At 40.9% G+C, this 13,556-nt stretch overlaps 1 protein-coding gene and 1 non-coding gene across 3 annotated transcripts; one reads left to right on the top strand and one right to left on the bottom strand.

Moving 5' to 3' along the window:
- Positions 1–158: 158 nt before the first annotated feature.
- Positions 159–2,426, bottom strand: LOC117463921 (calcium-binding protein 2-like). 2 transcript variants are annotated; one of them, XM_034106424.1, is made up of 7 exons: positions 2,360–2,426; positions 1,902–2,026; positions 1,185–1,215; positions 908–1,051; positions 712–821; positions 445–592; positions 159–303 (listed from the first exon to the last, which is right to left on the bottom strand). In XM_034106424.1, exons 1-7 carry the CDS (start codon positions 2,424–2,426, stop codon positions 275–277), a joined length of 654 nt encoding a protein of 217 aa, XP_033962315.1. In that variant the 3' UTR covers positions 159–274. The 2 variants fall into 2 exon arrangements, with proteins under 2 accessions (XP_033962315.1, XP_033962316.1); XM_034106425.1 differs by having other exon boundaries at positions 1,902–2,029; positions 2,369–2,426.
- A 3,340-nt stretch (positions 2,427–5,766) lies between these two features.
- LOC117464129 (U2 spliceosomal RNA) lies at positions 5,767–5,957 on the top strand. Its single transcript, XR_004554023.1, has one exon. It is a non-coding gene; the product is annotated as a U2 spliceosomal RNA (small nuclear RNA).
- The last annotated feature ends 7,599 nt before the right edge of the window (positions 5,958–13,556 follow it).

The following is a 13,556-nucleotide window of genomic DNA, read 5'->3' as shown; positions in this document are numbered from 1 at the left end:
ACATTTCTTTATTAAAATAGCAAAACATATTATAACTTATTTACATATTATAACCCTGCAAAACAGCATGCTCCACATTTGATGCAGTCGCGCAGCATCTTTCCAACTCCTTTTACAATCCATCATTCATACAATTATTACAGAGTGAGGCACACATTATGTAGATGTCTATACCAACATTACAAACATTGACAAACTCACAATATAGGCTCATAGTTATGTTAACTATATATGGAATAATTCAGGAGTGTATCCCTTCCTTCTCTTGTAGCAGCTAGCGAATAGAGAGCATCATCACAAACTCTGAAGAGGAGAGACAAGACAAAACAGAAAGTTGGGTCAGTGCTGAGTTATCTGCCATATCGCAAAAAAACTATGTTGAGCAGAAATGCATGAAATGAAATATACGATTAAGAAGAACACGTCAATACATCTTATTCTCACCTTCAAAGTCGATGGTTCCATCTGCGTTAATGTCCAGCTCCTTTAAGATCTCCTCCAGCTCTCCTTTCTTCAGCTTCTCCCCAAGCATCGTCTTAATCGCCTCCTTCATCTCGTCCTGGGTGATCCTTCCATCTCCATCAAGGTCAAACTTTTAAAAACAACGAAAAGGTGACTTTGCTTTTACTTTAACTCTCAGTACAATTGCAATACAATTACATTTATTGTAATGTATCTAATTCTGTCAAATGTAGTTTTCAGTTGACTCACCTGTAAAAAGGCGGACTGGAGCTCCTTGAGTCCCAGCATGTGAGCGGTCTCACCCATCATCCTGGGTCCCATCAGCTCAATAAAGTCCTCAAAATCCATCAACCCGCCCACTGTGGAGAGACGCAGGTTTTCAAGCCATTTTGTTTGCATATGTATCGGTTGTCATTTTCTTTTAATTGATGTGTTTTTGGCTCACTTCTCATCTTGATCTGTTGGACTATCTCCAGCAGCTCCATCTCTGTGGGCATGTATCCCATAGTCCTCATGCATTCAGCCACATCCTTGTAGTTCAGGTAGCCATCTTGATCATAGTCAAACTCTTTGAAAGCCTCTTGCAACTCTGAACAGAAAGATCAGGTGTTACAAATTGAGTAGAATAGCTTTAGCAGTGGTTTATCAGATTAAATAATGGAGGTTTTAAAGCTTTTTTAACTGCAAATATAATGGCTGTAATTGATAACGTGGACACTTACCATCCAACTCAGCCTGAGCCAATTCTCTCTCCTGCAGAAAAAGAAAAAGGGAAATTGAAATCTATCTGTATTTTTAGGAAAGTACATGCAAGCTGTGCACATACTGCCAATGTATCTTACTTACTTGATTTTAATGTGTTGAAAGTACTTTATAATTCATAAGCATGCGATTTAAGATCATGCGTGTCAGAACAAAATAAAGGGGACAGAAGACAGAGGACAATTTGCAGATAAATTGGTTTCTGTGCGATTGAAAAGGTAAATATTTTCAAGTTGAAACCACCCAGTGCTACTCATTTGGATAACCTTAATGAAGAGTGGCAGTAAGCCTCTGCTAATGAGCCATTAATACTGCAGACGCACTGGGTTTAGCAGCTCGAGAAAGATTAGGCACAAAAACTGGAAGCACACTCCTGACTTTCACCTCACTTCTGACTCTAATTTGTTGAGTTCTGACATGCAGTGCCTTTAAATTGCAAATTCAGCTGTTAAACACGTTTGTTCAATACAATTGTGTCTAAGTATGACATGTGGAAGCTAGTTTTGAAAATAAAAAGGTATATAAAAAGGTATATCTCTTGCTGTATAGGTCAAACCACAGGTTCCCAACAGATAAGACACTTTCTTATTTGATCCTTTTGTAAGATTTGCAATACTTCATTTATACTGCATTTATAGTATACACATTCAAACCCCAACATGTGAGTGTTCACTTACCGCCCCAAAAACACTGTTGAGCACAGAGTTGTATACTACGATCATGCTCTCTGTGTTTTTCTTAGACTTCTTTGATTTCTTGGGTACTCCTGAGACCGAGCCCGATGTAGAACCATCTTTGCTACTATAAGGACAAATCAAACAATAAAAAGCAAAGGGGTAATGCATATACTTACATATCAGTGATTTGAAACAACATGAGTAAAAGTCATTCTTTACCACTCATCAGAGGGACCCACTTAACATATTGTACATTTGGTGGAATGTCAACTATACTGTTTAAATTAGGGCTATGCAAAACATGGCTGCATTTTAAAAACTGGTAGTCTGTAAAACTCACCTTGATGCTGCTGATGTAGCTGATGCTGCTGATGTAGCTGATGCAGCTGATGCAGCTGATGCAGCTGATGTAGCTGATGCAGCTGATGTAGCTGATGCAGCTGACGCAGCTGATGCAGCTGATGCAGCTGATGCGACAGAGTCGGCAGAAGTTGTAGAGGCTGTCCTCTCTGCTGCCTTCGACATGCTGTGGATAAACAGAATCAGTATTCAATTGTAACATTCACTCAAAAATCTAAATGTATGGGTTACATGTGTGTATTCTCTAACGCTTTTATGGGATGGAGAACACAAGTTAGCAAGAAGATGGAAATCATGTTTACAAAAATACTCTAATATGAATGTATCTTCTTTGTTTCAATCCTAATCTTTAATCTCCAACATCCTAAATAAGAAGCTATAGTTATTTTGCTGGTCTTTCCTTACCTTGATACCTTTGTTAAATGGTGAGACAAGTAGACACTTTCTTGTCCTCCTTGACTGGTGCTCTGCTTCTGTTGTGACTGTTGTGGAAGACACATACTATCCTGCCTGTTCTGTTTTTCCTTCCCCTATCGACCTCCTTCAATTACAGAGGCTTAACCGGTGATCACCTGGCTAAACATGCAGCCAACGATTAGAAAGCAAATCTCTAAGCAGCAGTGTGAATGATCTTTCCTTCAAGAGGTCAGGTTCCTCCTGGTTCAAACCTTAGCTTCACGTGTCTTTATTCAACTTGTGCAACTCACAATAAGCTCCCAATATTATTTGAGTTTTAAGATGGGCCTCTTAGCCTTGCAAAGTGGCTTCTAGTTCCGCAGTAAGAATGTGCTTTCTGGGCTGGTAAATTCACTTTTCAGATAGGCAATGAGAGGACTTCAGCACTTATTCAGGAAAGAAAAGACAGACTGAACCTTTTAAAAACAAATATAATACCTGATCACATATAATTTCATGCCAATGTATGCCTTTAATCCAAGCTTAATAAATCCTGAACAATTATAGATTTTGTTAGACTTCATTGATGATCCCAGTTGTATTGACAGTTACCAAACACATATAACTGACAGCAGGTTTAATATTGTACACATAATAATGTTTATATCTTATCTCCTCGACCAGTTTACAATGTATTTTGCCAGACTAACTAAGCCTATTTCTATCTATACTAGGCTAAGGCTACTGTAGTTGAGGATGAGAAAATGTGGAAACCATAGGTGGAAACGGAAGTGCACTCGTTGCGCGTACACCTCCATCAAGGCCAGGACCTACTTTATCTCGCAATGTTGAGGAACATGAACAAAAGTGTTAACCTTTGATTCGGATATGCTTAAAATGTCATGGGTTCTTTCTCGGCCAATGTTTCAGTCTTCAACCAAGTGTTATCGATATCAGGCAAGTATTTCTTACGTGTTTCTTTCACACAGTGACGTCACGAGCTACCCACAATGCAACACGCGCCATATATATATATATATAAATACGCCATTTTCCTAGAGGTGCAAATATCCTGGAAGTGCAAATATAAACAGCTAGCTAACGTAGCCAGGCAGAGCGCACTAGGTTTTTTTTCTGAATTAACGACCCAAGAAATCGCTGCATGTCTTCGGATTACATCTCTGGACTTGAGGGGTGTGCTCTAGGTCGTTTCCAGCATAAACTAGAGCTGTGTGGGTTGTCGGATTGCCTTTACAGACTGCCTGCAGATGTATGGAAAAACGACAGTGGTCTTCGTCGATTTTGGCTGCATCTACGTCTAATTTCTGGAAACACCAGGTGAATACCCCACTTGTCACAATAATATTATCATGCCATTGCATGTGGTATTTTAGAGTTGACTAGATATTGATTAAGACAATAGACTATGCTATTCAGTACAGGAAGCTTAGCAACACCTAGACGGTGTACGGCTGCTTGCACCTCGCGTAAAACGGATGTACGGTGTCGCGCTCGGCCCAATACCCGTATGTGTGTGTGAAAGAATCCTCCTACTGCATACTACGCTACTTCTACGTCTGCTGATGGCACTTCTATTATATTTTTTATTTTGGATGTTTCCAAAATCAATCAAGAAGGTTTCAGAAACAACATGGAGCTACAGGTGTTGCGTCTTTTTGAAACAATACTGTGTGATATGTGTATGTATGTCCTTTAACAACGAGATCCGGCTACCTCATTTGCATACCTGCGGCGCGACACAATTGCTACAATATTTAAGAATACCACTCTGTAAAACGTCGTGTACTGCAACAGGAATAACTTTGGAGCCAACTTTTCGGACTCGGGAATAGTTTTAATGTGGCTAAATGTGTCATGTCTGCCGTGAACTTTCTTCATGCTAGGTGAGTTTGCGGCCTGGCAAACCAATGTCGTAGCTAACTAAAACCACTTATTTTTAAACGCGTGTATGCATACAGTTGCAGTTGAGAGAACAAACCCGTTATAGTAGACTTTTCTTTATTGTCACTGTGATTTACAGAATGTCAAGGTTGTCTAAAATTGCGACTTCGAACGACGTTGAATTTGAACAAGATGTCATGTCATATCCGCCAGGTGGGACCAGAGCTATACGGGGCATCATCAAAGTAGTTCGTGTAAGTCATTGAATTAGTAGCATTCAAGGCTCGCATATGGATGTGTTCCTGCTGCTCATTAAAACATAAATAAACAGGTATTTTGCTGAACAGGAAGCAACGAAAAAAAAGGACACATGTGATTACAATTAGACGTGTTTTGGTCCTACTTGACGTACACGTATGTAGTGCAATAACGAGTAGTTAAATAATGGACAATTCGAAATACATACGTCTTGTGAAAAAATAAATGTCAACCAATATACATTTTAAAAAGTGCAATCAACACAATCTCAATTTCTTAACAGTTTAATTTACTGTACATCTCTATCCATTTTTTAAATGATGCTTAGTGTTCGAAAACATGCAAACAATTTTTTTAAGTCTGACCAATGGGGATGTATCTTTGTCTTTTTTTGGCATCTAACCTTCCTTGCAGGGTTAAGTTTCCATTGGCTCTTCCTGTTTCTTGTCTTCGGAGAAGAGTTATGACTCATAACTCTTCAGAGTGCAGTTCTCTCTGTTCTCCGCGAGAGTGTGCTATTGCGCCGTTTTTTGTTTTACTGGCAGTTAACTGATCAAAAATTACTTTCTTTACTTAGAAAGGACTTGCCGGTACCTATAATATGAGGTAGACTTTCTTTGTGTATCTATGGTTCAGAATACATTTCAATAAGTTTAAAATGAGAGTTACAGCGTTCTCTCTGACCGTAAATAACGTGGCTCAGGTTTTACATTTCTATTGGACTAGATTGTGTCACATGATCAGGAAGCGCTATAGAGCTTCAAATGCGACCACATACTTTGTTAAAATTACATTTGCTGCAGTTTTATGCTCGTTTTACTAATGCACTGTGTTAGTTGTACATTGTTACTTTCCCGTTAATGTGTGTTGTTACATAAACATATTTTAAAAGCTTGAGTGAAGGTGACTGTGCAGAGAATTACTTATTCTCCTCCGACTGCTCAGTGTTATCGCTTCTCGGCCTTTTGGCTAAGATCAAGTGTAGTATCTGTTCTTATCAGTTTAATATCTGATACGTCCCCTACCCGGGGACCATATATTAAATTGATTTTTGGAATAGGGAGATGGAATAGGGGCTTGCTCCGTCCACTCCACGCATCGACCTGGTATTGCAGTACCTCCAGGAACGGTGCACCCCCTCTCAGTGTCTAAAATAAATGAAACGACGTTCAAACCGCCTTATACAGCCTGTATTCGTTGTGTTACTTGTGTGTGTGTTCCTGGAGCAACAGTGAGTGTTTTGTACAGTGGTGTAAGTAGAACCTGCATTGAAAATGTTACTGCTACTTTTACAGATAAAGTAAAAAAGTATTGGCATCTAAATATACTTAAATTACCAAAAGTAAAAGTATTCATTATGCTGATTGGCCCATTTCAGAGCCATATATCATAGGTTTTGTGTATTGATAAGTTTATCATGATGGTAAAGGTGGAACTAATTACTGTGTATGCTGCAGGGTAGCATTGTGAATCCAGGTGTAAGGTACAAGTATAGTACTTCGGTAAATGTACTCAGTTTTAGGTAATTAGTCAGTGCTTGAACAGGAATTTATTGAAGGAATCTGCAACATTGTTTACTCATGTTTCTCTGGGTTTTATCTATCGTATCAAGTGTCGCCGAGTCTCATGAAATCGCCAAAAATGTTGATACTTTTAGTACATTTAAATATGTAAATATTGGCACATATGACGTATCCCTTTAGTTTTTTAATTCATGGGTAAATAAACCCGTTTTGATGGCTTTATTTGGTTACTCTAGTGAATAATGAACCTGATTATCAATTTGAAATAGTGATCTGATTGGTGACCACCAATATGGAGTATTGCTCATATACTGCCCTTCCTGTTGCGACATGAATTTACAAAAATAAATCCTTACCTTGTACTAAATAATCTGTCAATATTTCTGTGGCCACATTAGGTGTGTTATTGGGATATTTGATTAATAATGATATTTTCTCTGTCTTTCTAGCGGACTGTTACGTCCCCACTAAGGTCTAGGGGACCTGGAGACAATAACGTACAACCAATAATTATGAGAGAGTCAGAGTAAAGGTTGACAAAAGGTTTATTCCTTGTAACCTATCATATAATACAATTAAACAGAAACACTCTGTTTGTGAGGAGGAGGAGGAGTCAAAGGATTGTGCCAAACAAACGAAACAAGCATACCAAAACCAGGCCTATCTCTACAACTATCCTTTGAAACCAAACTCAAACAAAAACCCTCACTAACTAACTACAAAGAATTTGACAAAACAATATACAGGGGTGGCAACAATCCGCTTACCTAGTGTGTCTAAACAATAGTTAGCTCGGTGGTGAGAAATGTACAGGGTACCCCAGACTTACCTAACTCCTCCACCTCTCAACACACACACACATTAACAAAGTTCAGATTATTCAAAGAGCTTTAGTTGCTAAACACAGCCGTGTTCCTTCCTCAGCAACAGGCCCAGAATGAGAGAGAGAAGACTTCCTGGGTGCCTCCTTTATGGTCGGCCCTGGTTGCTGATAGGCCAGCTGAGGGTGAGAGGATCCAATCAGCCATCAGACTCAGGTGCACAGGCAGATACCGATCAGCTGCTGATTAGCTGTGCAGAAGACAGGGAGAAGAGAGAAACACAGGAGGGAAGGAAAACCACACATGTACAGCCTGCCTGGCACGTAACACCCCCACACATATAAATCCAAACAGTATGTTTGGCCCTTACAATGAACATTCTATTTACATAGCACGAGCTAGTGCATCGGCAATAACATTATCGGACCCCTTTTTATAACCTCTCTCTTAACTGGGTTAACTCTGTATGCATGGTGTTTGATGGGCGAGGGGTTGGTCAAAACCACATCATGAGCTAGGACAGAAGTTTGTGAGGGAGTGTCATTAAAAAGACATGCAAAGTCAAATATCAGTTTCTGTATATCACTTCCTTGGATATCAAGAAGATGAGACAAGTAATTGGGCAAATCAGCTAATACCTCAGTATTGCTTAGTCTTCCCCCCCTGTGGTGTTGCACTGCGCATCACCAACTCATCCTCATCCTCATTTGAGCTCACCTTTGAAACTGAAGCCATAGGAGAGACGGTTGTCTCCACCTGGTGAGCTTTAGAAGACTCACTTTGGTCTTCCCTGGTGCAGTACTTCTTTAGCATGTTGATATGACACTCTGGTAGGACGTCTGCGGTCAGGTGTTTGAATGACGTAGTTTGTTTCACCGAGCTTCTTATCTACAACATAAGGACCAGCAAATTTAGTAGACAGAGCAGAACCAGGTACAGGCAATAGAACCATCACCTTGTCACCTGGCTGAAACAAGCGCTCTACCGCCTTCTGGTCGTAGCGTTTCTTCATGTTCCCCTGGGTAGAGGTCAGAGCTTCCCTAGCCAAGGAGCAAGCACGATGTAGACGATCCTTAAGTTTGGCGACATACTCCGGGATACTGCAAACTGTTTTCGTGGGCATGATCAAATGCTCTTTAAGAACTCTTAAAGGACCTCTGACCTCATGTCCAAACACTAGCTCAGCAGGACTAAAACCTAGAGACTCTTGAACAGCTTCACGGGCAGCAAATAACACTAAAGGAACACAGTCATCCCAATCTTTATGAGACTCATGGCAATGTTTTCTTAATATGCATTTCATAGTCTGGTGAAACCTCTCTAATGCCCCCTGACTTTCAGGATGATATGGGCTGGATGTCACCTTTTTGATACCTAAGGTGTCAAGTACCCGGGCAAACACTTTAGACATGAAGTTGGTACCTTGGTCTGTTTGAACTACCTTCGGTAGACCAAACATGGAGAAAAACTTCAGAAGTGCCTTGGTGATGACCGGGGCAGTAATTTTCCATAGTGGGATGGCTTCTGGGAACCTAGTGGAAGCACACATGACAGTTAAGAGAAACTGGTTTCCAGTTTTAGGTAAGGGTCCCACACAATCCACAATCACCCTTTCAAATGGCTCTCCCATTACCGGAATAGGAATGAGAGGAGCAGGGTGAATCACCTGATTCGGTTTACCAACAACTTGGCACACATGACATGTTCGACAATAAAGAACTACATCAGACTTAAGTCCTGGCCAAAAGAAGTGTTTTAAAACTCTTTGATATGTTTTTGTTACGCCCATGTGACCTGACCATGGATGATCATGAGCCAAGGACATCACCTGAGAACGATAGGTTGTTGGCACGACAACTTGATAAATTGCTACGGAGTCTGACTCCTCACAGGCATCACTAATCCAGCGACGCATTAATAGGTGATCTTCCATAATGTAGGCCATCTTCTTTGATTTGGCCTCTTCGTGACTGATAACAGAAGAGAGACATTTAGAAAGTGTTTCATCACTTAACTGGGCTGCCATGAATTCTTCCCGAGGGGCAGGCAGTTGTACAAGCTCTGAGCTGTTACTGGGTGATCCAGCACCAGCAGACCGGGCCTCCTCTGGCAGTCGGTCCGACACTGTCATGTCTTCAAGAAACTGCCCTGTAGCAAGAAAATAATCAGACAAGTCCTCTCCGTATTTCTTTGACTGTGCCCTTGTAACAACACAAGCAGGAAAGATTTCGGGAGGTACTTCAGCTGATTTCTCTGCGTCTAAACTTAGATCAGGAGAATCAATGACCTCAGGTACTGGCTTAACTTTGCCCCCAGCCAAGTCATTACTGAGGATGAAATCAACACCTTTGATGGGCAAGGCAGGGAGGACAGCTACTTTAAAGAATCCTTTGACAAGAGATGAGTGAATATAAACATTGTGCAAAGGAGCCGCAACTAGTGTCATGCCTACCCCTTGAACAACAGCACTTGATCCACATGATGATCTGGAGGTTAAAGGTAAGATGCCTTCCCTAATAATGGACTGAGAACCTCCTGTGTCCCTAAGTACCTGTACTGGCAGCTGGTCTTTAGGATCCCCTGTTAAAGAAACAAAGCCCTTGGAAATAAAGGGTTTGAAACAGGGATCAGGTACATCATCTTCCTGGGACATTTCTATGTCTGATAGGGAAACTCCTTTAATGAGTCCCATGCCTTTTGGCGTTTGAAAGCGTTGCGAAAATTGTTGTTTACGCTTTAAGAAATGACACCCTGAAATAAGGTGTCCTGTTTTATGGCAGTAGTTACACTCACGGGGCCCCCGTGGAGGTGATGGTGGTCCTCTAGACCTTTCAAAAGTTGTTGGGCCAAGATCAGGTCTTCCGGTTAGTGATATTGAAGCACTATCTGGGCGCAAGGGTGAAGAAAACACAGTCTTATGAGTGAGCATAAATTCATCCGCTAAAACAGCTGCCTTAGCCAGTGAAGTAACCTTCTGTTCATTTAAGAATATCACCATCCTTTCAGGCAAAGTATTCTTAAAATCTTCCAAGAGAAGTAACTGACGAAGACTCTCAAAATGATCCTTCACTTCATTAGCCGCACACCATTTATCAAAGAGAATGCCCTTCTCTCGCGCAAACTCAACAAATGTCTGCGTAGCAGACTTTTTATGGTTTCTGAACTTTTGTCTGTAGGCCTCCGGCACAAGCTCATAAGCACGCAATATCGACTCTTTAAGCACTTCGTACTGCAAGCTTTCTTCCAAAGAAAGTGAAGATACCACTTCCTGAGCCTTACCTACTAATTTGCACTGAAGTAGGATTGGCCACATGTCTTTAGGCCAGACCAGTGCGGTAGCAATTCTCTCAAAAGCACAAAAATATGAGTCAACCTCTGACTCTCTAAAAGTTGGCACTAAAGCAATATTTTTACTAACATCAAAACTCTTTGTATGAGAGACTGTATGTGAAGGTCTTGACCTCTCAAATGTCTGCTCTGAAGAGATTCTCAGGGCATCAACTTCAAGCCGCTTTAACGTGATTTCTTTCTCAGCTTCTATCTCTAACTTGCGAATCTGCAGCCTGTGTTCATAGTCCGCTCTACGCTCCTTTTCCTGGCCCTCCATCTGAAGACGGACAAGACAAACTTTTAGTTTGGCATCACTACTTGCACCTAAGCTACCCGGAGAGAAAGCCTCAAACCTAGGAAGCGTTGCAGGAGGAGCTTGAGGACTAAACTTGTCAACTCTAGGTGTAGCTAATACTCTTTCCCTATCATCTTCAATAGATACCTCAGCCCTAGGCTGAGTTGACATGCTTGGGATTTCAAGAATCTTTAACTCCTCTAGTTTTTGCAGGATTTTCTCTCTCATCTCTTTTTTTACTTTATACTTGTCTACTGAAATGTTAAAGTGAGCTGCAATACATAACATGTCATCTTTGCGACAGGAATACAACGTATCAACACTTGGACTTTCAATAAAGTCCTGTAAGTCAAAACCCATTTTTCAGCCAATGTACAACACCTACAATGACTTCTCAATTATTGGTTGTTTTTATTTCAGGAAAATAGATTTCTCGGACGAGCCCCCATTTGTTACGTCCCCACTAAGGTCTAGGGGACCTGGAGACAATAACGTACAACCAATAATTATGAGAGTCAGAGTAAAGGTTGACAAAAGGTTTATTCCTTGTAACCTATCATATAATACAATTAAACAGAAACACTCTGTTTGTGAGGAGGAGGAGGAGTCAAAGGATTGTGCCAAACAAAAGAAACAAGCATACCAAAACCAGGCCTATCTCTACAACTATCCTTTGAAACCAAACTCAAACAAAAACCCTCACTAACTAACTACAAAGAATTTGACAAAACAATATACAGGGGTGGCAACAATCCGCTTACCTAGTGTGTCTAAACAATAGTTAGCTCGGTGGTGAGAAATGTACAGGGTACCCCAGACTTACCTAACTCCTCCACCTCTCAACACACACACACATTAACAAAGTTCAGAGTATTCAAAGAGCTTTAGTTGCTAAACACAGCCGTGTTCCTTCCTCAGCAACAGGCCCAGAGTGAGAGAGAGAAGACTTCCTGGGTGCCTCCTTTATGGTCGGCCCTGGTTGCTGATAGGCCAGCTGAGGGTGAGAGGATCCAATCAGCCATCAGACTCAGGTGCACAGGCAGATACCGATCAGCTGCTGATTAGCTGTGCAGAAGACAGGGAGAAGAGAGAAACACAGGAGGGAAGGAAAACCACACATGTACAGCCTGCCTGGCACGTAACACGGACACTAAAGAAATAGGCGAGGCCGTTTCAGGCCTGATCTGACTGATTGTGACAGAGAGGGGGAAAACGTTGGCTTTGAAATCATCAATGTCTGCAGAGCAGGTATGATGGCAATGTTTGTGTCTAGGTGTCTTTTTTTAGTTTTTGTGCATCTGAACACTTTTTTTAATGAACAGTTTGACATTTTGGGAAATGTGCTTGTTGTATTCTGTTTGTTTAAAAGGTGCAGACAGACCAGAGGATGCTGACCACGAGAGACAGACCTATATTCCTAACATCAGTGAACTTCAGCATGGACTCAAAGGTACAAAGACCCCTTTCATACTGTACAAAGAATCGAGAAACATTCTGGTTTAAATAGATAAAGTAACAACTATAATACACTGATATACATTCCATTAAATATGACTAAATACTGACATCAGGGAAGTTGACTGTTCCTTCCTTGCAAAAAGTTACATTTAGATTTGAACAAGCAACATATATAGATATTTTATTCATTGGGATAAACCCCTTGAGATGCACCATCTCGTTTTCAAGGGGGTCCCGACAATAGCAACAACTTACAGACATACATAAACAAAAAGACAAAATGCAAAACATGACACACAAGACAAACCACATACAGTCTGTGAAGTGAAATTCAAGCAATGCACACAATCATTACAATTTGAGACAGTCAAGCAAATCAGTTTCATCAATATCAGTTATAACAAGTACAGACCAGTTGAAAGTGAGATAACAATGCATGTTTAAATATACCAGTGCATGACATTAAGGATTTTGGGAGATGGCCCTGTGGGCCATTTTAGCTAATTTACCCTGAGCCCAATGGAGATTGCCCTGAAAAATGCGCGCGGACTAAATGACGCATAAAGGGTTTGGGGGGCCTCCCCCTAGAACATTTAGATTTGTGCAGGTCTTAGATGCTGTCTGGTGCATTCGCTAGACTGAATTATAAGATGAACCACCACAATATTATATTGTACAATTTCAATTTTATTCTTCATTTCACTTGTTTGTTTGTTCTTGTTTGTGTTTGCTCGCTTGCATGCCCTGCATAGCTATAAGAAATACTTAAGTTGTTGGTCAAGACACTTTCCATCTGATGAAGGCAAATGCCTTCCCAGATGTAAAAAAGTAGAAAACAATTTACATTCAGTTATAACTGCCAAAACAAACATTATTTACACTATTATGGCCCCTGTTCAAAATGTTTGTAATGTTATCTACTATAAGTTGGTCGAACGAATGCCTCCTCATCCGGAAGCTGACCGAGCAGAGCCGAGCAGCAGTCGAGAGGAGCCGAGCACACAAAATGGCGACGTCAGAGTTCCGGTTAGCCGGCAAATCTAAATCTCTTCGGTCAAAATGTCCGGTCAAAATAATTTACCTAAACTAGTTATAGATATGTTTAGTTTTACTGTCAGGACACTCATTACTGGATCCGCGAGCTGCATGATACTGGCATAATAGATTGCCCGATCGGGCAACCAGCAGGTGAGGCTTCATTGGGCAGTCGTTAATGTCGAGCCCTGTATACCCAATGATGCAAGAGATCTAATAGCAGCATGTAAAGTATTCCAGTCAGTTGGGACTTTAAACATGAACGCTCTTCTGCCAA

Source organism: Pseudochaenichthys georgianus, chromosome 18 (assembly GCF_902827115.2).
Source record: "Pseudochaenichthys georgianus chromosome 18, fPseGeo1.2, whole genome shotgun sequence".
NCBI classification, from domain to species: domain Eukaryota; kingdom Metazoa; phylum Chordata; class Actinopteri; order Perciformes; family Channichthyidae; genus Pseudochaenichthys; species Pseudochaenichthys georgianus.
Note: the sequence above shows the minus strand (reverse complement) of the source record. Positions and strands in the feature narration are given on the sequence as shown.